The 26,271-nt window shown below is 38.7% G+C and overlaps 1 protein-coding gene across 1 annotated transcript in view; it reads left to right on the forward strand.

Moving 5' to 3' along the window:
* LOC140233718 (intraflagellar transport protein 172 homolog) overlaps positions 1-23,469 on the forward strand; it is a 54,171-nt gene extending 30,702 nt beyond the window's left edge. Inside the window, exons 24-38 of the mRNA XM_072313818.1 lie at positions 2,325-2,467; positions 3,026-3,184; positions 3,714-3,894; positions 7,638-7,747; positions 8,938-9,073; positions 9,852-9,950; positions 10,492-10,665; positions 12,367-12,570; positions 13,377-13,487; positions 14,054-14,173; positions 15,099-15,254; positions 16,272-16,370; positions 19,920-20,073; positions 21,071-21,162; positions 21,858-23,469. Coding sequence (XP_072169919.1) covers positions 2,325-2,467; positions 3,026-3,184; positions 3,714-3,894; positions 7,638-7,747; positions 8,938-9,073; positions 9,852-9,950; positions 10,492-10,665; positions 12,367-12,570; positions 13,377-13,487; positions 14,054-14,173; positions 15,099-15,254; positions 16,272-16,370; positions 19,920-20,073; positions 21,071-21,162; positions 21,858-21,947 — 2,028 coding nt within the window. The 3' untranslated portion in view covers positions 21,948-23,469. The remainder of the gene's footprint in view (positions 1-2,324; positions 2,468-3,025; positions 3,185-3,713; positions 3,895-7,637; positions 7,748-8,937; positions 9,074-9,851; positions 9,951-10,491; positions 10,666-12,366; positions 12,571-13,376; positions 13,488-14,053; positions 14,174-15,098; positions 15,255-16,271; positions 16,371-19,919; positions 20,074-21,070; positions 21,163-21,857) is intronic.
* Positions 23,470-26,271: the final 2,802 nt, after the last annotated feature.

Genomic DNA, 26,271 nt, shown 5'->3' on the forward strand with positions numbered 1-26,271 from the left:
TTGTTAGGAGGTGTTGATACTTTGTATTTGTTATTTATTTTCCTAGGTATTTATCTCGAGGGATTATGCGTGTTTCTTAATGCAATTGATAGGAAAAGGCTAAAATGATCTTGAGTGATGTCTGACGGTAATGATAACTATGCTGGTGACTGGTGTAAAAAGACGGCTTCCTGTGAATGCTGAGCGTACGTGACGTTTGTTTTATTTCCCTTTCCTTCTTACTCTTCTTTCCCCCTTACTCTTCTTTCCCCTCTCAAGAATGATAAAAAAAAAAGAAATTACATACACCTCACAACAAAAAGAACCACGTGCTATAGCAACCTTCGTAAAGTTAAATCTAAATGTTCAATATCAGCAAAGAATAATGGGAAAACAAATGACAATAAATAAAAGCGAAGAGATCGTGTGTGCAGTCTCTTCGGCTTGAAGAAACTTGACACCCCACCCCTCTCCCTTGTGGAAATTTCCACAAAAGCAGGTGCCACACCCAGGTGCGTACCAGACGAAAGAATGCGCGCACTGGAATAAACAGCGTGTAAATATCCTGGAAATATCGATCGAAGAACCAGCTTATAAGTTGAATTAAAGGAATCATTGCAAAGATATCGTGATTCTATTTCTATAGCCTTTCTTTTGGCGCATAGTAGGAAACATCGAACAGTCGATTATAGTGTACTTGATCGAATATCTAATATTCCCTGAACAATAAAAAAAGGATTGATATTCAGTCAATTAAAAATGCAATCACAGAAATACATGAAAGGTCTCGTATGCCCAGACAAATTCACTACGAGTAGGTCCAATGAGATGCAGTCATCACCTGGTTAAACAGCAAAATACAACGTGTAATGACAATTAATTTCAGTTCACGCTCATCAAAACTGCTTATTACTTTTCAAAGTTTTGGCTATCAACATTCGTTCGTGGGTGTATTTTGTTTGTTTGTTTGTTTTGTGTGTTTTTCCCTCGTGAAAGACGTAATGATTTCTTCGTATCGAACGTAAACTCCATGTTTACCGTAAACAAGCCATTCAGCTCAGCTCAGCTATGGCGCATTCGATCCATCGAACTTGCAGTAACCTCTTATAGGCAGGAGCACATGGCGCGTGAAGCCACGTGTTTGCACATCGGCGCTTCCACACACTAGCGCGGCATTTTGCGATCATCGTTATAGCAGACTTTCCGATTCCAGTCAGGGGAAAAGGAATTGGAATACTTCGGAAAATACTGATGTTTAAAATCCAATAAAATGAAAAAAGCCTGAAAACAACGCATGATTATGTTTTAATAGTAAACAATAATTGGAAACACAGAAGAGAGTTTTGCATCCGCTCACACAGAAGCTCTCTTGAGAAGATGAAAGCATTCCCCGTCCCCTGCTAGATAGTGGAAGCTTCCATAATCAGCCCAGCAAGTTTTTGGAGGTACATACTTGCACTTGTACATATTCATTGCGAGAAAGCAATCAATCAACGCTGAACATTGCGTAGTTTGGCATCTTTATCGTACTGGTGACCAGCTCGATGCTTCGACATATGTCATAACGTTATGTTTAGAGCCTGTAGGCCTCGTAAGTCGACGAGTTTAATTCAAAATAGCGAAAAGAGGGAGATTGAAAAAATACGAATTCTGGTGGAAAAATACGAATTTTGGAGCTGCTGAGTACTAATTTGTGCTTCCAAAGGTTGGCAGCTCTGCTCATTGGGTGAGATTGAATGATTAATGTCGGTATGTCTCTTTTGATTTAAATATGGGAATTTCCCTTCTCTCATTCAAGCGGACCTATGACAGTTTAACATGTTAATGTTGATTGATTTCTTGTGTATGTCAGCATGTACACAGATTGGATGTATATGTGATCTTGATCCTATTTGTGATCTTGATCCTATTTGTGATCTTGATCCTATTTGTGATCTTGATCCTATTTGTGATCTTGATCCTATTTGTGATCTTGATCCTATTTGTGATCTTGATCCTATTTATGATCTTGATCCTATTTGTGATCTTGATCCTATTTGTGATCTTGATCCTTTTACTCGAGAAACATGCTCTGAGAGTTTTGAAATTCTTATTTCCTATTATCAGGATTGTTTCTCCTCAAGGTAATGTTGGAACTGTTTTGTCTTTCTTGTAAATTAGAAAAAAGGAAAAATCTAGCTTTGAATGGAATCTGTTAGTATACCTGTCAATCAGTGTCAATCATGATGAAGTTATGTCTGGTCAAGATTCACCTCAGGGCCCTGGTAAGAAACTGTTACACTTACAACATTTGGAAATTTTTCTCTTATCCCATCTGGCACATCTTTCTTGCTATTGGTTTTCAGGTGGCCAAGGCCCACGGTGGAGCCAATGCGTCCAAGCAAGTGGCCTACCTGTGGGCCAAGAGTCTTGGGGGAGACTCGGCCGTCAAGCTGCTTACCAAGTTTGGTCTCCTGGAGGCAGCCATCGATTATGCCGCCGACAATTGGTGAGGATTTCACTTTGAGGAGATGTACCCTCAATTTGCTCTGTAATCGATATTCCTTTTGCTGGTGTTGTGTATAGAGGACAGACTTATGTGCGGGTCTCAGTGCCTTTGAATTATGAACCCCTTGTGCTATAAAAAGTAGTGTATTCATTTGAAACTTCTGGAAAATAATCCCAGTGGATAGTTTTGTAGGCAAACATAGTAATTTTCATCATGTTACTTTAATAGTACCTCCTTGCTTACTAAGCATTTATGGGCAATCCATGTCAAATAAATATAATATGCAATTTGTGGAGAATTGCACTTGTTGCAGATATTGTGACAAGAGGCGACACTCTCACAGGTTATTGTAAACCGCAGTTTTTATGTAGAAGCTGTAGATTTAGTGGTTGTCCATTATTTCATTTAAGAGTGGAGTGTTCTCTTCAGACTTCTGCCCACAATTGAATCTCAAAATGGCATGTTTGATTTGTAGCAGAGATAGTCATGCACCACACAGTATTCACAGCAGTTTTTACTCATTGACTTTATTTCATTTGCCCCATCCTCCCCCACCAGTGCATTTGACTTTGCCTTTGACCTCGCTCGCTCCGCCATGAAGAACAAGATGGGCGACATCCACCTCAAGCACGCCATGTACCTTGAGGACGAGGGCAAGTACAAGGAGGCAGAGGCAGAGTTCATCAAGGCCAACAAACCCAAGGAGGCCGTCCTCATGTGAGTCTAGACCTCCTGCTGTTCCATTTGCCTGATATAGCGGACTAAATCTATGACGAGAGCAGCTATGGTAGCTGCAAGTACTGCCTTGATCTTTCAGTATTTTGCATTACAATTTTGAACCATTCTTTTTTAATTTTGATCAATGATTTCCTAAAAAATGTCATGTTTGATTAGTCCAAATATTGTGCAGTAATCCTTTGTAAGAATTGTTAGAATTGTTTTTTTCATCAAGATTTAACTTTTTGATATAATAGAGAAGTAATTCAGATATTGTTGAGCTATAATTTAGTGTGAATAGTAATGTATGAAAAATGTCTAATACTGCAGGCAGTAAAGTTTCAGTGAGATGTAATTATACACAGCGATGATATGTAGCTAAGATGACTCAAGATGTTAGAAAGATTAAAAAGAAAAACACAAACACAAAATATGATGAGTAGGCTGTCAGAACTTACTGCGCATGTGCACACAGAATCGTGAATCTGTCAGATGGCCCTTTAACTCCTAACTTTTGCATCCTTCCCAGGTATGTCCACAATCAAGACTGGGACTCGGCCCAGCGCATCGCCGAGGACTACGACCCGGACAGCGTGTCCGACGTGCTGGTGGGCCAGGCCAGGCAGTCCTTTGAACAGAAGGAGTTCCAGAAGGCCGAGTCGTTCCTGCTGCGAGCCCAGCGGCCTGAGCTGGCCGTCAAATACTACAAGGTGAGTGCATGAATGTCTGTGAGTGTCTGGAAATTAGACTAAGCAAATAACTGCAGTTCCTCATTTGTCTGTTTTTGTTTCTTGTCATTTTTTATTGATTCTCTCTTCTTCCTCTTTTTTCTGTAGCAAGAGATGCAGAGATGCCAACTAGTACGGATTTCCCGTAATTGTTACGGGAAATGATCACGATTACGGGAGTACGGAATATCGCCTAAAAATTACGGTTTTTGGAAATTCCGATAATGCCCCATTGCCTATGCAGCAAGCGCTACATCCATGCGGTAGGCTTCCCCGCCTCTCCCCGGCGCGCCCCGGGCCGGAAGCGCGAGCGGCCCCGGCGCAGCGAGCCCTGACGCCCGAAGTTATTATCCCTGCAATTGCATTATACTAGCAGACTACACACTGTACATGTTTCATTCTCCAGCCGGCCCGCGTTGCCTGGTTGCCCGCATTTGTGTGTGTCTGTGTCTGTGTACTCGACGTGTGTGTGTTCGTAGTTTCCATTATAGAAAATTGTGCGCACACGCAATTTCGCGCGCGTGAATCCCTGTCGCCTACGGACCCTGGATGTTTCCATCGATCGCCGTGGGATCCCCATGTGTGGCCGGCTTGGGAGCGTGAGTAGTACACGTAGTACTGTAGCTTTATAGCTACATGAGCCAGCTGGGTCCTATTTCGTTTTGAGTCGGGGTAGAAGCGCTCCGTTGTGCAATGTCTGCTTCTTTTTCTCTATTTCTTCCGTTTTTCCCTTGCCTCCCAAGTACGAAATGATTTTTAGAGTGTTGTGTGTGTTTTTGTAACGTTATTGCATCATTTTCTGCAAGGAAGAGGTGAGTTTCTGTTCGTGTATTGTCTATTGATCAAGATCAATTACAAGATCTAGGCCTATAAAAGGAGATCTCATATAACAGAATACTTATAACAAACTATTTTCAGGTCAAAATGAATTAATTTCCCTTGTTTTGTATCGTTTATTGACGATCTCGAGGATCTCGTCGTAATACCGAATTTCCAATGTGTATTAAATTTAATTTTCGCGTAGCTTTCGGTGCTGCAAACTTTTGCTAGGGCCTAATCCTACTACAAAACTTATCGTTCTATTTCTGTTGTTTCTCACACCTCGTTTGGTACGATTTCTTCCATTTTATATCACTTTATCCGTTCCCTTTATGCTTTTAAATATTTAAACGTAATTCTTTCAAGTGTCTCGCACTGTTATTTTTGTACCGGCGATTTCTCCGCTCTCCTGCAATACTTTTTCAAATCGAAGCGACGTGTGTTGTCTTTTCTAAATATTTGTGTTGTTGGGAGGTGTTGATACTTTGTATTTGTTATACTTATTCATTTTCCTCGGTGTTTATCTCGAGGGACTATGCGTGTTTCTTAATGTTAATAGGAAAACTCGGCTAAAATGATCTGAGTGATGTCTGATGGTGATGATGAAAACTATACTGGTACAAAAAGACGTCTTACTGTGAATGCTGACCGTACATGCTGTTCGTTTTATTTCACTTTCCCTCTTATTCTTCTTTCCCCCTTACTCTTCTTTCCCCTCCAAAGAATGATAAAAAAAAAGAAATTACATACACTTCACAACAAAAAGATCCACGATCTACCAACCTTCGTAAAGTTAAATCTAAATGTTCAATATCAGCAAAGAATCATGGGAAAGCACGAATGACAATAAATTAGTGCGAAGAGATTGTGAAATACTGAATAAACGCAGTCTCTTCGGCTCGAAGAAACTTGACACCCCACCCCTCTCCCCTTAGTGGAAATTTCCACAAAAGCAGGTGCCACACCCAGGTGCGTGCCAGACGAAAGAATGCGCGCACTGGAATAAACAGCGTGTAAATATCCTGGAAATATCGATCGAAGAACCAGCTCATTAGTTGAATTAAAGGAATCATTGCAAAGATATCGTGATTCTATAGCCTTTCTTTTGGCGCATAGTAGGAAACATCAAACAGTCGAATATAGTGTACTTAATCGAATATCCTATGTTCCCTGAACAATAAAAAAGGATCGATTAATCAGTCAATTGAAAATGCAATCACAGAAATACTTAAAAGGTCTCGTATGCCCAGACATATTCACTACGATTAGGTCCAATGAGATGCAGTCATCACCTGGTTAGACAGCAAAATCATGACAACTAATTTCAGTTCACGCTCATCATAACTGTTTATTACTTTTCAAAGTTTTGGCTATCAACATTCGTTCGTAGGTGTTTTTTGTTTGTTTGTTTTGTATGTTTTTCCTCGTGAAAGACGTAATGACTTTTTCGTATCGATTGTAAACTCCATGTTTACCGTAAACAAGCCATTCAGCTCAGCTATGGCGCATTCGATCCATCGAACTTGCAGTAACCTCTTAGGCAGGAGCACATGGGTATTTCCTTTAAACTTGAAAGTGATACCACGTGTTTGCACATTGGCGCAACCACACACAGCGCGGCATTTTTGCGATCATTGTTATAGCAGAGTTTCCGATTCCAGTTAGGGTAAAAGAAATTGGAATACTTCGGAAAATATTGATGTTTAAAATCCAGTGAAATGAAAAAGCCTGAAAACAACGCATGATTATGTTTTATAGTAAACAATAGTTGAAAACACCAAAGAGAGTTTTGCATTCGCGCACACAGAAGCTTTCTTGAGAAGATGAAAGCATTCCCCCTCCCCTGCTAGATAGTGGAAGCTTCCATAACCAGCCCAGCAAGTTTCTGGAGGTACATACATGCACTTGTACACATGTATGCATTGCGAGAAAGCAATCAATCAACGCTGAACATTGCGTAGTTTGGATTCTTTATCGTGCTGGTGTTCAGCTCGATACTTCGGCATGTGTCGTAATGTTTTGTTTAGAGCCTGTAGGCCTCATAAGTCGACGAGTTTAATTCAAAATAGCAAAAAGAGGGAGAGGGAGAAATTACGGATTCTGGTGGAAAAATACGGATTTTGGAGCTGCTGAGTCCGGATTTGTGCTTCCAAAGGTTGGCATCTCTGGAGATGCTGAGATTGTTTTTATCAGCAGAGAACCTTCACCCTAAAAAGTCACATATAGAAGCTTAGTTTGATGTAGGGTACTTTCTAGGTTATAAGATGATAAACTAGGAAAAAGACCATACAAAACTAGAGAAGTCTACTGATGGTACAGCTTGTGCAGCACAGGTGCCTGAAGTTGATTTTATTTTTTCATTCAATAAAGAATGAGATAAAATTAGAGTCTAGGAATAAATAGAAAACAAGCATTTTTTGTAGATGAAATGAGATCGATGTCACTGCAATTAAATTCCATGAATTCATTTCCACATCAGAGCATGAATCAATATTTCATAGAGAATGCAGAAACCTACTTGTGCAATAACTCAGTTGTTGGAACATCAAAAGCACCTTCTAGGTTTGTTGTGAACTGATTTGTTTCAGCACAGATTACAATAAAAAGAATATCAACATACAGAAAGATAACTATAAAGATGACAATTGATAAAGAGATGGAAAAGTTGTCTTCCTTAGCCTGCAGCATATTTCTTCAAAAAGAGATGTACGAGAAGATTTATACTTTTCAACACATGGTCATCTATTTGCATTGTCCCACCCCATACACATCAGTCATTGTGATATTGTTGCATTACTGAATGGCACAGATCTTTAGAATTGATGAAAAAAAAAAGAGAATCTGTGGTATTAGAATGTATCTACTACCTTACTATCTCGCAACGTTCCACCAATTCTCTTTCACAGAATGCAGAGATGTGGCAAGACGCCCTGCGTGTGTGCAAGGAATACATCCCCCACAAGTTGCAGCAGCTACAGGACGAGTACGACAGGGAGGTCCTCAACAAGGGCACAAGGTAGGACGATGAAATCCATTGATTGACAGATAAAATATACAAGGGCACAACGTGAGGCATTAGAATCCATAGAGCAACAAGTGGTAAAGTGAATAGAGTGATCATAGAATGTTCAAGTTCAGAAGGTAAAGCAAGGTAGAATTCAGGTATCAATGGATAGAAAAATGTACAAGGGCAGGAGATAAGCTGGGTAAAATCCATGGATTGACAGATAAAAAACAAAATGCTAGTAAAATGTACGGGGGCAAGAGAAAGTATTGACTGATAGGTCTAATCACTATAAAAGTGTGTCTTTTCCGTGTGCAGGTATTTTTGCAAATTCGGCGGTCACAGATATTTTGGGAAGATATCATGATTTTGACACAGAGGCTATCATAAGTGCACTAATGCATGTTCTTTCAAGATATTTCTGTGCTAAATTTTGCAGCTCAACAGTAATTCATGAAATTTGCAAAAATTAAATGTTGCAAAAAATAATGGCTTTTGTAGTAATGGAAAGAGTTAAATGTAATAGCCATTGTTTGGATATGTTCCTGTGGTACTTTCAAGTGATGAGTGTGTGGATTTGAGCGTAACACAGCAAAGTACATGACCATTGTGAAGTATTTTAAGTCTTTATTTCAAGATATCGGGAAGGCATCCCATGCATCGTAAAGAGTAAAAAGAATGTATGCTGGCATCTGTTTGGTGCAAAGCAAAGTGACAGTTGGTGCCCACAAATATCCATTAGTTGAGATGAATGTGTCAAGCGTTTAGAGGGGAATATCACTGAGTCTATTTATATAGTTACAACAACTGCATGAGGCGTTATCTGTTGCACGTAGACATGAAAACTAGAAAGGGAGATCAGAGCACCGTTTCATGAAAGTTGTCAGCCCTGACAAGTCAATCTCTGACAATCACGTCAATCTCTGACAATCACAATAGTAATAGTCAGTGATCAGAGCTTCTCAGCCAATCAAAACCAAGGATTTAATGGAAACTGTCAGAGACCGACAACTTTCATGAAACGGTGCCCTGATGCGGGAAGAGATTCAGTGCAGAGAAAAAGCTAGAGTGAAAGAGGAAGAAAAAATGGGTTTGAGTTGATGGGGGGGGGGGGGGGGACGCCAAGTACTGGTCAGTTTGGTAATTACTGCATCTTTATTCCAATTTCTAATAATATTATCTTGTTTATGGATTTGTCACAGAGGGTCCAACAACCTTGTGCAACAGGGCAAGGAATGGGAGGCATCAGGGGAGTACGCCAGGGCGGTGGACTGCTACCTCAAGCTTACAACCAAACTCACGACAGACAACAGTCTCTTGGAGCAGTGCTGGTCAAAGGTCAACAGAGTTTTGCTGTCGTTGTTGTTGATGGTGGTGGTTGCTAATAATTCATTGCCATTCATATATTATATATATCTTGAGACCTGCTTTTGTATGAACATGATTCAGATGACCCATGGATAACAGTATCTGATGGAGATAAAGAAAATATCCCCTCCCCCCCCCCCCCAGCACTAAAAATAACAAGTGTTTAACCCTCAAAGAGGTGGGGGGCAAATCCTCCACACCCTCAATGTCTCACGCAACAATTATGCCATGCGAGAATGCCTTGTCATGAGGTTTCTTGACTTTTATTGTTGTTTCAAGTCTCCCAAAATAATGGAGTAATCAAAATATTGCAGACACATTACTTTGGATTACATCAATAATTGCTGTAATTTAAAACTCAAATCATTATTATTGATATTCAAAATTGAGATGGGAGATTTTTTATGCATAAATGCTAATTGTGATACAAGGTGCCCGTTACATAAAACTCCAACCGGATTTTTTTACGGTTGAAATCACAAAATTCCGGTTGGAAGCTCCCAATCAGAGTTTTTATGCAACGGATTTTACATTCTTAGGTTAGCAACCATAAAAAATTCAGGTTGGGCAAATCCCAACCTGAATTTTTTAAGGTTGCTGAAAAAGTTTTATGCAACGGGACCAAGGTCTTCTTGGGGAACAGTAGTGTCTTGATCAAACTTTTTGTAGTTTGTATTCATGGATTGCTCTACTTTTAATCGTCTTGTTTCCTGTCTTGATACTGACAATGTTTGACTGATTTTCACAGGCTGCTGAGCTGGCAATGAAGTTCATGGATTCCACCAAAGCTCTGGAAGTTGTGAAGGTCGTCAGCCCTCGGCTTGCTGAGATCAACAAACATGAAACGGTGAGGACATGCAGATAGATACCACTTACCGAATGTAGTTATCATTTACCAAGGATTTGTTGTGTGTGTGTGTGTGTGTGTGTGTGTTCTTTACTCAGTATCCAAAACAAGACATTTACAACAGGATGTATCATGCTTCAGTGATATGATCTGATACTTTGGGTTTTGTTTCTTACACAGACCTAAAATGTATTTCATGGTCTACTTTTCACTGTCATTAGTTCTATCGAATGTCTTTCTCAAGCATATGCTAAAATGGAACAGGGCAAAACTAAATTGAGACAAAATATTAAAGGCAATTCAAAAACAAACCACAACAGGGATAAGACAACAGAGGACATGACAAAGTCATTTTAAACAAGTCTCACTGGATCTGCTGATGCAGAATATCTAAAAACAGAGAAATATATTTCAAAACAGCATTTGAAGAAGACATTGCCATCAAAAAAAAATGAAATGAACAGCACTAAACTTACAACAAATTAAAGACAGGGATTTTATTGATATGCATTCTCAAATTTGTTTGTTTGTTTACTTCCAGGCGGCTGAGCTCTACCTAAGTCTGGACCTGATCAAGGAGGCCATTGACATTTTGATGGAGGGTGGGGAGTGGGCCCGGGCCCAGAAAGTGGCCAAGGACCTGGAACCCCGCTATGAGCGCTACGTCGACGACAAGTACAAGGAATTCCTCAAGAGTGAAGGACGAGCTGAATCGGTGAGTGGCGCATCAACTGTCATGAGTCTCATTTCTTCCAGATACGTTGCTACGTATTCCACTTCAGCAACTCGGATGTAAGGAGACTTTGATATCTTGCAACCATGCTGTCGTATATTCACCTTTTTATGCTGAGTTTCTTTTGGGTTACTGTAAAAACCAGAAACATTCGCGGCATTAAGCTTGTGCAAATTGAGCCAACAGCCTTTTTCGCAGCACTGAAACTTTCACAAATTGCCGACCATGAACAAATTGCTTGCATTGTGGTGTACTGAAGACAAAAGATTTTGCATATCTTATCTCCACATGAAATTAGCAAAAAAATGATGCACATGCAAAATTTCTCATTTTACAGTATCCTTTCTTTGTCATGGTTTGAAGCACTGATGTGACTACCAATGTTTTGAATGGTCAGATATTGCCAAGAAAAGATGGGAAGTATACCAAAACACACAGATACTTCAGGTGACAGTGTTTGCCATGCATGCGATAATATCTGACACAAACTAATCCTCATATTGATGTCAACTTCCTCTACTTGTCCCCAATCTGTTTTTAATTGCTGCTTGACTTCTGATTTTGAATAACTTGCTTTGCTCATGTCAGTCTGTCCTTCCTCAAATACATATGGTTAGATATACAGAGACATTTTACCATAATCGTGAAGATAGTTTTAACCCTAACTAGGCCGGGGGGGGGGGGGCCTCCGAGGCCCCCCCCCCTCGACGTTCCGCGCGATGTATCGCAATTGCAAAAAGCTATCGCCGCGACGTTTCATGACTTTTTTCTTTCGAGTCTCCCGCATCTTTTGACACCAAATTTGCAACGCCCGGGCGCGTGGTTCTGAAGTTATATTGTACGCATAAATATGCATGTCAGACCAAAAATTGCTCAAAAACGTGAATTCGTGTACAATTTCAATGCAAACTATGCTTACAGGCAAATTCCATAAAAGCATGATTATTTTGGTGTTTTATAGATTAAAATCAATGAATAACATATTTTCTTGTTCGGAGCGATGTCGCGGACAAATTTCATCGAAAAAACAAGAAAAACATAAAGTCGAAAAAACAAAGAAATACATAAGAAATTCAAAAAATCAATAAAATGCTTAGGAATTTTTTCTGATGTCACAATTTTTTTTATTACATTTGCTAAGGACACTAAAAAGAATATTTACACAAAAAATGGGCTTGTTTTGAGCTTTATTTTGTGATTTATACCAAATAGTCTGATTTCATGCATCATTATGCATAAATTAGCATAATTTAGCATAAATGATAATTTTTTTTGAAAAATTAACTTCAAGGTATTTTAGATTACATCATAGGCAATGTGTGTGCCAATCTTCGTCGCGATCGCGCGGTCGACGGCCGAGATCTGGAGGGGGGGCCTGGGAGGCCCCCCCGGCTCTATCAACTAGTACCTAAATAGCCCGGCCTAGTTAGGGTTAAATCAAGTCCATGATTTTAATATAACTCACCAGTTCAAACAAGAGAAAAATAGTCGTGCTGTTCACATACTTCTACCAGTGAACATTCATGATGGAATATATGTTGGCATATATGATCTGACATACACATTTACGCAGAGGAATATTTGCATAATCTATGAGTTAGACTTGGATTACCCTCTCTTGGATACAGGCCATTAGATTCAAATGCGAAGGAAGCTCAATAAAAAGTTGTTTTTGTTTCCCAGCTTGCAACTGTGGACATCATCGCCGCCCTGGACATGTACGTGGACCGTGGGGAGTGGGAGAAGTGTATGGAGACAGCAGAGAAGCAGGGCTACAAGGTGCTGCACAAGTATGTCGCCCTCTACGCCAGTCACCTCATCAAGGAGAGCAACTTCTTCAAGGCGCTAGATCTCTACGTCCAGCACGGTGCCCCGCCAAACCCACAGGTCTGTAGACAAGCTTTCATACCTCGAAGTAATTCTTTTATTTTTTAATTTCTTCCCATGAAAAGATGGTAAGGATAACTATCCTTGCAAGAAAACATCTTTGTGTAGCAACAGCCAGTGAAGAAGCGGGATTCTTGTCATTACCATGACACTTATCATTGAAGAAAGTGTTTGGCCGTGATATGGCAAAAGGGTGAACTGTATCTGGGTAAAATGTGGGTTTTATGAATTTTTCCGTGTGGAGAGTTTTTGAGGTTGAAAATTTCATTTAGCCAACTGTCATATGTGTTGGAGTACCAGTTTCCTACAGAAATAGGAGCTATCTTGAGCCATTTTGTCAAATGTGGGGCAGATTTGATGGCAAAAGGGTGTATCTCAAAATACACCCTTTTTGCCATGTAAAGACTGATGCGGCACTTGCCAGGTTTTGTTAGCAGAAGGATGTATGACACAAATGTAGATAAAACTGACTCAAATCCTGTTGATGAATGGTTTGAAATCTAAGAAGTGCCAAAAAAGATAATCCTTGAAGTGAAAAGGAAATTCTAAGACAAACTTAATCACCTACTTTGGAAGCAAATGCAAATCTCCCAACTACCGAAGCCATTTTTCTTGATCTTTATTTTCCCCAATGCAGAGCCCCTATACACTCTTTTGCTACATTGTTGAGGAGTTGCTATCATGGAAAACATGGAGTGCAATATCTGCAAACATTTATAAATACATCTCCCCTGAGTCTGTAGCATTTCTACCCTCTCATCGTTGAAGTATGTGATAATAGTTCAATATTTTGTTTTTTCCTGCAGAACTTCAACATCTACAAGCGCATCGTCAATGAGGTGCTGGCATCTCCAAACCTGGATAGGGGAGAGGCCTACAAGACTTGGGCTGACCTCAGAGACATGCTACTCAACTTGGTGAGTTCTCATAAAGGAAGAGTCCATCATGATATGACAGCATTGTATATCTCTTTGTGTGAAAACAGACAGATCAGAGAAGCATGGTATTATAAATAGTTATGAATTGTTATAGTTCAGAGCATGTCCCTAAAGACAACTTGGCAGCTCCATATAATCACAGTGTAATGTAGCTTTCCATTTTTAATAGGTTTGTACACAGAAATAGCATCATTTTCAATCTTTCTGCTGTGAAAAATTTACTTCTGACCTGTTCTTGGTATATGATTAGAATGATAAATATTATTTGTGTGTTCTAAAGTGGATAAGTTCCAATTGTCTGCCCACATATTTGAGATAAATAAAAGTTTGTGAAATTTTGTGCATAAAATAGATATTTTAACATGTTTCTGCCACTAACTAAAAACCCTCATTGACCATCCTGTATATTTTATCGCCATTGTTGCTGTTGTTAACCTGTTGAGGATGAGTCCTGAGTATACTCAGGCAAGTGTCCATGGGAAATGCGTGTAGTAGCAAAATCAGCCCATCCTTTAAATGGGTTAATGTTGTTATTTGTCATCCAGTGTGAGAACTTGCAGCAGACCCAGATGGCGAACTCGGCCCCTCACCAAGAGTTTGAGACCATGCTGACCATCGCTCACTACTATGCCACCCGCAGTGCCTGCATGTCACAAAAGAATCTGGTAAGTCACACCAGAGGAGATTTTTGCAGGAAATATTGAATGAAAGAGAGATGCAGAGTGGGATATGAGATGTATTTTTGATATGATATTTAGCTACATGTAGTACCCTGTATATTGCTTTTGACATAATAGAGATATCCAAGGCATTGTATGGGAAGGTTTGTGCATGTGAATACAGCTTGCTGAAAACACAAGCTAGTTATGTTCATAATGATAAGATATTGGCAGATGGATTGATACATGAAATAGATAGATAGATAGATAGATAGATAGATAGATAGATAGATAGATAGATAGATAGATAGATAGATAGAGATGGATAGATAGATAGATAGGTAGATAGGTAGATAGATAGATAGATGAAATAGATAGATAGATAGATAGATAGATAGATAGATAGATAGATAGATAGATAGATAGAGATGGATATATAGATAGATAGATAGATAGATAGATAGATAGATAGATAGAGATGGATAGATAGATAGATAGATAGATAGAGATAGATAGATAGATAGATAGATAGCTAGATAGAGATGGATAGATAGATAGGTAGATAGATAGATCTGTAGATAGATACATACATACAAACAAAAATACATGCATGCATACATAAAATTATACATACACTTGTAGGCGGGAAGATGGATAGAAGCAAAATAGATGTTTATGAAGCAGATGGAGAGGTAGAGAAAAACACTTCCTCATTGGACTGTGGGCATATTCTTTATTACTTTACTAGTGAAGAAGAGTCACCATTTAGAATAGATTTGAAAAGTTAATGAAAGCATGAGATCAGCCAACCATATGGTACGGGTGGATAGAAATAGTATTCAAACTATCTCATGCACCTTACAATGCAATCAGCAATATTACCCTGCTTAACCTTGAACCATGACCCCTTTGCTTACATATGAACATCCAGGAGGCAATATCGGCCAAGCTGTCTATCTCTCTCCTGCGCCACTCGGACATCGTCCCTGCCGACAAGACCTTCTACGAGGCTGGGGTGCAGGCCAGGTCCCAGAACATGTACAGCATGGCCTTTGTGTTCCTCAACCGGTTCCTGGACCTCACAGAGGTAAGACCAGGATCTTAAAGGGTTCTACCATTCAGTTCAATGACCCAAGACACACCATCTGTGTTGTATACAATTCTATTTCTCATTTGTCAAGAGTAAATGGATGAGGGATAATGCTTGAATTTAACCTGTGCTTATTGTGCATTTAATATGTAAATTGATTGTAAGTTTTGATTGAAGAGGCAGAGTCAGAAATAAAGCACTTGAATGTGCCTACTATATTATCAGGTAGTAATAAGATGCTAATCAAATTCTTCATAGTGCCTGTTGTTGGTTTTTGGTTTTGTTTATTGTTTGTTTGGTGGGGGGTTTTTTTTTGGGGGGGATGCGCATTTGCTGTGTTTTATTTTATTTTTATATAACTTGTATTAAAGCCATTTGAACAATTGCTAAAGTTGACTCCAGCAAAACACCTGTTACCAGCCAAGCAAAGCATACTGGGATCCTGGACATGTCTTCCAACAGCAGAATGAATCATGGTTCCATAAATAAAGTTTTGAAATTGATTTTCAATGTACAGGGATTAACTAGTCCAACTAATCCGTATTGCATTGATATGGCTTTTCTATTAAACTCTCTGGAGGGGGCTTGTTAACTTTTACATCTAGGTCCAATCTGGATGGATTACTGATCGAATGCAGAAGGGGGGGGGGGGGGAAACATGCCAATTTAAGCTTAGAGCCTGGGCACATACAGACTTATGGGGATGGTATAATTTTTGTTGAGATAGGGATTCAGGTTTTAACTTTGTGGGAGATATAGAAACCATTTACTTGAAATATTAAAGAGCATACAATTCTATGAGGTATTAAAAGTTTATTTGATTGTGAAATGGCTGAAAATATAACCTTTTCATTCCTCTTAGAATTGTATGCTCTTTAATATTTCATATATGTAAAGAGGTTTCTAATGATCTCACAAAAAGTTAAAAATCTGTATCCCCATCTCAACGAAATCTATACCATCCCGTTAACTACCAAGTAAAGGAAGTACTGAAAAGAATTCTTCTATTCACAGGCCATCGAGGAGGGTAGCCTGGATATCCTAGATAACACAGACTTCCAGGATACTGACATCCCCTTTGAAGTACCCCTACCAGAGAAGCAGCACGTACAGGTGAGACAATCTGCAGCTGCTCTGTGCATCTCTCTCCTTATTACAATTCTCCCAATTACAATAAAGCAAGAAACATGTGGAGAGACCTACTAAAAGCAACCTTGTACATCTGGAGGTTCTTGTGAATATAGTCCATGATTTGGAGAGATGAATGGTAGAATGAAAATTGAACTAAAGAATTAAATTGAAAAGGCAATGAAGAAAGGTACATTGACATTGATTAAGACTGCTCAGTATCTTGTGTAAGTTAAAACGACATAGTGATGTAAATTGCTGTTTTCACATGCCAAAATAAATCAAAGCATGTCGTACATCAAGGTGAGGTAATGTACATTGCTTTCTGCCTGTCTCTTGGCGCCATAGAACACCATTGGTTGTACTCGTGGAGAATCTCTGCTCCTCTTGTAATGTTTGTTGAGCCCCAGAAATGATTGAAGAAAATTTTAGTTACAATGCTCTGAAGCTGGATATAATATGTCTTGACCCTACCAGATGCGAAGTGATGAATTTCAAAACCTTAAGAATTGTCAACACTATGGATGATGTACAGAAAATAATTTTCCACTGACAAAATTTTTATTCATGTACTTGTATGCCAGGAAAGATTACATAGTAAAAGTGTAAATACTTTTCAAAGGTCGATTTTGGCTTGAAAAGTGAAAATCCGAACAAAAATAGAAGTGTGTGACATTGAGTTTGTAATCCTATCCTACATTTCAGAAGCAACGTCTGTTATTCAGTAATTCATCAATTCAAAACCACAGCCACAGATACTCTCTAGCACTAAGATATTCACTCTGCTTCTGTGTGTTCTTCAGCACCCATGGAAATCTATAAAATTTGGTCAAATGCATGTGATGAGATGAGATGTATTCTCCAGCGTTAGGCACATGCAAGTGCGCTTGTACGTCCCACATAGTTTTCATGAGTGAGTGACTTTTGTAGCATGTGCATTCTGTATGTCGGTGGAATTGTTGCACTGTTATACTACAGTGCTCTTGATGTCACAGTTATTCACAGGTGTCTATATGTGACCATGCATCACAAAACGAACAAAAAGTCGCACGCACTGATTTTGTGTTAGAGCTGAAAATAGGTAAAATAGGTCAACCTAGCCAATCTTGACTTTTCCATATTTTCTGAAAGAGCGAGTCTTCTTGTACATCATACTAAGGTTTGAGATCATAATAATAATAATAATAATAATAATACATTACATTTGTAATGCGCTTAATACAATGTTTCTAAGATCATAAAACGAAAAGGAAATTGGGTTATTAGCAGTTTTTCTGGAACACTTTTTAGTAGAATAGTGGGATTAGGTGTTTACCAACGAGTCCTCTTTTCATTTCTTAAAATCCCTGTTCACGCTCATCACTTTCAACTCCAATAACTTTAAAAGAGCTAGTGCTACTGCTTTGAAAGTTGGCATTGGATCATCAACAGAATGTGTTGATAAAGCATGCGCAATTTCAGCTTGATATGTTAATCCTTTTGTTGTTGTTGCTCTGGTGGTTTTCATCCTGTTATTTGTTCCATTCATCGCACAGCTAGCGCGGCTTTGTAAAGATTAAGCGCTTGAATAGACCCTGTTCTTCAGAGCCTCTTTTCTCAGTTCACACTTATCCAGGATGTGTACTTTCTTTCTAATATTTAGATAGGTTAGGAGAGTCCATTTGGATTGAGATATATATCATTTTAAAGCTTAGAGTCTGCTCTTTCAGAATCTGACCTTAACTAAAAATCCATGTCTGGCGACTTTTTGTTCGTTTTGTGGTGCAGGGTCACATATGGACATGCCTGTGACAAAAGGCATTCCCAAGTCTTTGATAATTTTTTTTTCCATCTCCAAAAAGGTAGTAGTGATTAGTGATGAGGTTGTAAAGGCACTCAGGGGGGAAGGTGTTCGTGAAAAACCATGGGGGGTAAAACCATATTGATACATGTTGACAGGCACGTGTACGGCATAGAATCAGCAAGCGTGAAGTGTACACAAATCTCTAAATAGTTTTCTGAAGTGTGAAACACAATACTCAAAAACAGATGCAAATTTTTATGCAGACTCGATCTGTCCGTGATATATTCTGTAACATGGGTGATTTTGAGGGTATTTCCCCCACTGGCTATAAATGGTTTTGTCTGTGGACTGCAGTGATGACTTCATTGTGAAAATGCCTGGGAGCGTGGAATGTCAACTGAGTTCTTACTACTACAAGAGCACTGATAGTTTATTGTTTCAAGTCCAGCTGCTTGTGCATGCTCTGACGTATGCACCGGATGTGACGCAATCAAGCGAAAGAGTGTTTCTTGCATCTCCAGCTTTAAAATGATGCCAAGATACCAGAACAAGTTTTGTTTACGCAGCTGTGCAAACACGGTTATTGCCTTTGTCTGAATATCTTTTGTATGTATGTGTATGAGAAAAAGGGGAAAAGAAGGGAATCACCCAATTTCAAAATATGACACTCTAAGGATGATTCTGATAGTCGTGTAATTGATTGAGCAATTTATTGCGCAAGACTCCACGATTCTACTTCCACTGCTGGAATAATTTTTGCAAATCGTGTTGTTGCTAGGCAACATCAGGCAAAGTGCGGGACGAAACTGGGAGCTGCTGTACATCACATCTGTGAATCAAGTTTGCTTGTAGCTTGATTGAATATATTAGTGAACAGTTGGGGGTTGCAAGAATTTTACGTGTGGCAATGAAAACATTCAAAGAAATGAAGAATTTATAAAAAGATCATAAAAACAATAAGTAAAGAAAGGGACAGAAATTAAGGGTTTGCCTATGACAACAATTTATGTGAAACACAGAGACCACATCACCATATGAGAATATTATCCATGTTACCTTTTTGCTCAAATCAGTTGTTCCGGCCAACTTCCAGTCATTAGTCCATTATTAATAGATTAATATTTTTTCGTTATTTTTTCTTTTTTCTATGTGTGTGTGTGTCTCTTGAAGCAAAATTATGATAGAACCTTGTGCACCATTTTTTGTTTTGTTAAATTTCCTCAGACCCATTGTTTCAACATTCAATATGTGTCTCGGTCGTATGATCATGCAGCTATCATCAATGTTTTAACATTCTATGGTGAAAGTAGTAGTGGCAACATAACATTGAAAGGGTTTGGAGATGGGCAAAAAAGCAAAGAAGGTATGCAAACAAGATGTAATATTAAGCGTACTCCATTTGAATTGCCCACGGTAAATTTTACAACTGGTTGACAAACTGCCCTACATCAGTGTAGATAAGTGCTGATTAATCAGTGTTTCTGTAGAAGTCATGATAAGAAGTCATAGACATACTTAATCATTCAAACCAGATTCAAACCAATGATCTCCTGGTCACCAGACAGGTGTGATATTCACTGGACCACCAAGCTTCCGTCCAACAAGCGATGCTGGTTCTCATCATTATACAACCGTAGCATACAGCAGGTACTGCATATTTATTCAAATTAATGAATTTCATTCATGAAAATTAATCAGAGCTTATTTATGTCAATGCACCCCCCCCCCCCATCATCCCAAACCCCTTGCAGGAGGACCGTAGGGAGGAGGTCAAGGAATGGGTGTTGTCCATCTCCATGGACCAGCAGGTAGAACAGGTCTTAGACAAGGATGAGAGGGACACCTACGTGGCTGCGCTGGTGGCTGCAACGTCCGGCATCAAGTCCATCCCCTGCGTCATCACAGGTAACAAACACCGTGACCCCAATTCACGAAGTTTGAATTCGGAGTTTGAATTTATAGACATCTCTCTGTGTGTAATTTGTAGTTTTTGTGACACAGGGTCAATTTTAAGCAACCTTTGCATTGCTTGTTTGTAATGTTGAGAAGGAGATTATATGTATATATTCAAATAGTCCTTCTTTATTTGATGCATCACGCGTTACCCCGGGGTGCCGTAGTACCCTGGGTAACCACGTTGTGTAGCGCCACCTCACGTCCACTCGAGGACAGCCAGAGAAAAATGCATGCACTGTGTGTGCGTGTACATAGCATTCCCATGCCACTACATGTTATACTATGCGTGCATGGAAGCTGCGATACCACTACCGTGTGCTTTAGTGCAGTGCAGTGACTAGAGCGCACTAGCGCCAGCACCAAAATAATTTCCTCTTTTTGGCACCCAGGGTACAACCTGTTTAAAAAAATAAATAAATCAACAAAATGGCTGATTTTTATTTGGTACCCCGGGATACCATTTATGTCATCATTTGCTGCAGGTCAATTGAGTGCCCCGTACAAGTAATATATAAATAAGTACAGGCCGTCTAGTCTGTAAAAAGTCTGTAAAGTGGCTATTTTCATGCGAGTAATTTTTCGTGCTGGGCTGGGAAAGATCAATTGGGTGTGTTTTTTATTCCAGAAAATCAAGACATTTGATAGTGTTACTGTAGCAATCAAAAATATTCATGTGCTTCTTTTTTCTTTTCTTTTTTTTTGCACTAGTTTCTGGTCATGCAGAATAAGCAGAAATGTCCACTTTCACAATAATGTTGATAATTGCCTAGTCCCCTTGGACCGAATGTAGAACTATTGGTCCTGTAATTGCTTACTTACAAGCATTTATTGTTTTTCATTAGCAGCAATGCTAAGCAAGTAGTCACTCAATTCAGTTCAATTCAGTTCCATTCAGTGCAGTGTTATCATGAACTGCTTATTTTATTTACTTACGACCTTCTTCCAGGCTACCCAGTCCTCAGAAACAAGATGGAGTTCAAGCGACCGGACCGTGCGGCCAATAAAGATGACTGGAACAAGTTCCTCATGGCAACCAAGGTAAGTTGGGATTGTAGTCCTTATTTCCTTGTTTGTTTGTCTGTATATTTTAATATCTGTTTTGTGTTGTTTTTTATCTATGAATGTGTAGATGAATATCCAACAACAAATTATTCAACAGATGAGATTTGTGAACTGTTCTCACATACTTTGACATTTTTCTGTGTGACTTGTGTTCGAGAGATATTCACTCTGTTGTTATCACTGATGGTCATCTTTAGCACAAAGTTATTTTAAAATCATAATTCTAGGAGTGGAAAACCTTTCTTCTTGCCTACCAATTGCTGTTGTAGCTGCTTAGGGTGCATTTAAGAATGGACTCTGTCATGCTTATCAGTAGGAGTGAAAATTTTGGCATATTTCATATAAATGATGCATCTTGTGTTATGTCTGCCCTAACAACCCTCCCCTCCCCCCCCCCCCAAAAAAAAAGGGAGACTAATGTTAAAATTGCAAGGAAAACAAAAATTCAATAAAGTGCTGCTATAGCTTACTTGTTTTGCCTATGTATCATTTTCCAATAACTGCAAGTTCTTATGATTTGTTTTGATATTTTCTAGGCCAATACGTAGAAAATGTATACACCATGTTTGCTTGAATAAGCAACAATATGAAGTGACAATATCCATTGTCGCCATACACTTGGTTTCTCATCATCATATATCTAAATTATATCATTTTGTTTTGTTTTGTAGATGTCTCACAGCCCAGAGTGTCAAGATGTCCTGAAGTTCATTGGTCAGTGGTGTGGGGCCACTCCCAATCCCAGCTACACCTTCCAGTGAGGTCATTGTGATGTCATCATCAAATCATCCAATCAGGGTGTCCCTTTTTTTCCTCACCTTTCTCCTGTACATTTTAGTCTGTCAGTTTTAACTTGAGTATTTTTCTTGCATGAATAAAAACACCAAAAAAAAGAAAATGCAAACCTTGAATAAAAGCATACTGCCAATTGTGTAAGACTGCTCTAAGGACTCAAAGCAAAATGTAGAATCTGTTTGCTTTATGATAGAACATTACTAAGTCAGGAGGGAATCGATTATGTTGCATAAGTACATAGCGATATATATTGCAGTGCATTTTTAATAGGCATTGAGAGATACTGGTATTGTGGCATTCATGCTAAGCACATAGATCATGCTATAACACCAGCAGTGAACAGAACACAAATTAGTCTGGTTGTTAGCGGAAGCTGGTATAATGTCTTACAAATGATATAATGTTGTCACATTAGTATGTCGTGATTATTGCCATGGTAACTTTGATCTGATCTACTTGAGTAAGTGTCATGCAGCATAGTTGTAAGCCTCAACTTGTTGTGAGCTTGTTCCGTTCATGATTAGCTTATGAGTTGTGAGCATTACCTGCCATTAAGCGGGTCCACATTGTGTAGGACCAAATGCAGATTATTTCTCGAAAACTGCAAATATGCAGTGTACCATGCAGGATTGGAATTCATGTTATTCTCTCCTCATGAGCACAATTACATTTTGACATTTATAGTTTGTGTATGGATGACAGCCACTCAACCCTAACTGTTCTCTGTCACTGCAAGAATGGCTTTTTGTCATGTAGGCAAGTTCAGGTTGAGCTAGTTCAGTTTGAAAGATCTTGTATTTGTGAAATACATGGGTATGCTTTCATTGGATGGTACATGTAGTTGCAGACTATTCCTCCCAATGTTTTAGCCCCTGTGCTTAACTGTGGATAAGATTTGACATACATTTACAGAAAATGTACCTTCAAAGAATATATCCTAGGCATATTATCGGATTAGTCCATAACAAGACAGTGTTTTCTCGTGCAAATTTCAATCAAAATTATAGTGTTCTATGAACTACATTTGTCTCTATCATGGTACCTGTTCTAACATAGCTTACCTGCTGCAATAAATATTCTTGATTCTTGGTATAACTTATGTTGTGTTTTGGGTATACCAACATCACCCATAAACCACCAACAATTCAAAGATGGACAGAAAGGTTCAATATTCAGGGCAATGAATGATAATTGAATAGATATCAAAATACATTTTATGATACAAACGTACCATTTGAAAAGAATTCATAAACCTAAGCAGAGAAAAGAAATGTGATATCTTAGGTAAAATAAAAACAAAGTGCAGTATATGTATACATGTAACTTATTCCTGAGGACTATATTTTTTGTGAGATTCATTACTGTGTTGTCTACTCTTTTGAATGGCCTCTTTTGCTGTGACTGTGGTAAATGGAATTATTACCAAGATTAGATTTAAAGAGAATGAATAAATTTCTATGCTCCTCCTTCAAAGGTGATTGTTTCATAGCTGTGATTTTTTACTAGTATGTGATCCATACTTTTGGAAGCTACGCGTAGGACTAAGTTGTACCATGCTAATTTCAGTTTATTGTATCCATTGACAGAATGACAATATGTGTGTGTTTGTGTGGAAAGGATAGCATTCAATGCTAGCTTTGTTCGTTTAGCATGTTCATTCGCAATTGTTTGTTTGTTGATGAAATTGTTGCTTTTTAGGTGGAGCTCTTTTTCACGGGAAAAAAAAAATCTGTAATATGGTTCAAATGTTGTCTTTTCTATTTCTTCCAAACAGCACACACAAACAGCAAAACAAATCAAAACAAAACAAAACACCATGTGACACATTTTTCCCCGGTGGGAAGGGGGGGGGGGTGGCTGTTCATTTGTGTGTGTGTGTGTGTGTGTGTGTGTGTGTGTGTTTAAGCTGAAGATAAACATCTTCCCCCTCCCCTCAGAGTTATGTTCATCTTGCATGTGTGTGTGTGTGTGTGTGTGTGTGTGTGTCTGAGCGTGTGCGTGCATGTGCGTGTGTGCATCTTATAGAAACTTTACTTGTTAGTTTCATTTTTCTATTGACATAAATCGAAACTAATTGTTGTTCAATCATCCTTCAGTTGTAAAGGAAACAAAAAAGGAACAAAAGAACTTTGACAGGGACCTTGTAATTTATTCCCGTCACAACAAGTCACCATCCTTTCTATGAACGTTCTGTTTTGTTTTGTTTTTCATTGGTTTCGGCATCTACAGGACGTCTGATTACCTCCCCAATGGTTTCCACAATTAAGACTAATGACTTGCTTGGAATACATGTAGTGTTGCGTATAAGATCAGTCCGAATCGCCTCTGAGTGCATAGCTAGTTCCTCAAGGGGTTTTTCGCGCCTTTCACGTAAACATAAAGAGGTGATTATCTGTGAAGGAAACAAGACCAAAAACAACCACAAAACAAAACAAAAACAAAAAACACTTCCTGCTTTCACTTTGTTGTTCCTAATTTAGGAAATGATCAAATTTTCTCCATTTCCATATACAAACAAACTTATTCAGCCAAACTGATTTCAAGATCACATGCTGTTCAAATTCTGTGCATGGCCTCGCTCATTTACCAGTTTGTCACTAACAAGCACTTTATCTTCCTTTGAGCCTTGGTGAGAAGTCTATAGAATCAAATTCTCTCATGATTTGATTGCTTCTAATTTTTGCACTCGATATCAAGCACGCAAAACGGACGTACAGAGTATTGTGCAAGGTCGGTGTTTATGTAGATCTCTTTATTTGCACATTCAGCGTTTGTACACAAGGTGAATGATAAAAACATCTATTATGTACAATGTTTCAATAGTGATACAATAAAAATGTACAATGCTCCGGTCTTTTCTACTGTCACATAACATTCAGCAGGTGCTTTTCTTTTTCGAGCATTTACACGCAAAGCCGGACACATAATACCACAGTCTCTGAATAGCCTTGTAGCGATGTAGATTGTGTTGTCGTCTGCTCAGAGGAGTGTAATGAGCTCGTTTTCCCGCCATAACTTCAAGTTCGGGTTGTTTAGCGTTGCTGTATTTTCTTCATATTCTTCTTTGCTCGAGACAACTTTCCATTGTTTCTCGAACATAATATTGTATTTTCAAATACTTTTTTTATAATTTTGTTTTTATTGAGAAATAATCATGGGCAATCACAATATATACAAATAAATAGAGCACAATTGAGATACTTTGTTGCCAACGTTGCCCGTGCAAGGTAACATTTTTTAACAATCATAATTGATATAATGTTCTTTTGTATCTTCTGTTCGCGAAGACGTCTGAAATTAAAGATGCGACAAGTGCTATTAAATTTGTGATAACTGATTGCCAAATTTGGTTATCATTATTCAATCTCATATCGAACATGAAATTCCTGGATCAGACAATAAAGTTTATTGTCATGATGTTCCAGCAAATTTATTTTGTCATACTTGTTGAGAAAATATGCTTCTCCCTGCATGTAAACGTTCTTGTTTAATTGGCGTGTCATTTAATTGTTCCGATCTCTTTCCGTCTCTTTTCCTTTTTTTTTTTTTTTATTGCTCGTCAAAGCAAACCATGACACATGCACAAGCATGAAGATTAAATTGAACGCGGCTTCACAGTAGTGTTGGCAAGAATTTGTGAAACTGGTACACGTATCTATAGACATATCGTGTGTTTCAGACATCTTTTGTGCAAATATTAAAAGCCGCTAACCCCCATCCCGCCCCCTGCATCGAAGAGAAATAAATAGGTACCTACATGATCAACGTCTGTATTACCCTGATACAATAACTACTATCAAAGTGTAATTACTGCTACTTCTTCTTGTACTACTCTGTAAAAGTGGATATTTTCGCGCCACCAATTTTTCGCGCTCGACGGGGTTAGAAGAGTTTCGCGTGTTTTTAATGTCGCGGAATCAAGACATCAACTACTCGAACATATGGCAAGCAAAAATATTCGGTTGCTTTTATTTTCGCGCTAGTTTTGGGTTGCGCGAAATGCGCGAAAATTTCACCACCGCGAAAATTTCCACTTTTACAGTACTCCTAAATCAATACTATATAGAATTGATACAACTGCTATTACTTCTACCACTGTATACTATTACTGTATTCTATACTAATCCTACTAGTATTACCGCTTCTACTGTGCAAATACTACTATATAGTACTACTACACTACACTACTGGTACTACTACTACTACTACTACTACTACTACTACTACTACTACTTCTACTACCACTACTACTACTACTACTAACAATAATAATAATGATACTACTACTAC

Source organism: Diadema setosum, chromosome 10 (genome assembly GCF_964275005.1).
Source record: "Diadema setosum chromosome 10, eeDiaSeto1, whole genome shotgun sequence".
NCBI lineage: Eukaryota > Metazoa > Echinodermata > Echinoidea > Diadematoida > Diadematidae > Diadema > Diadema setosum.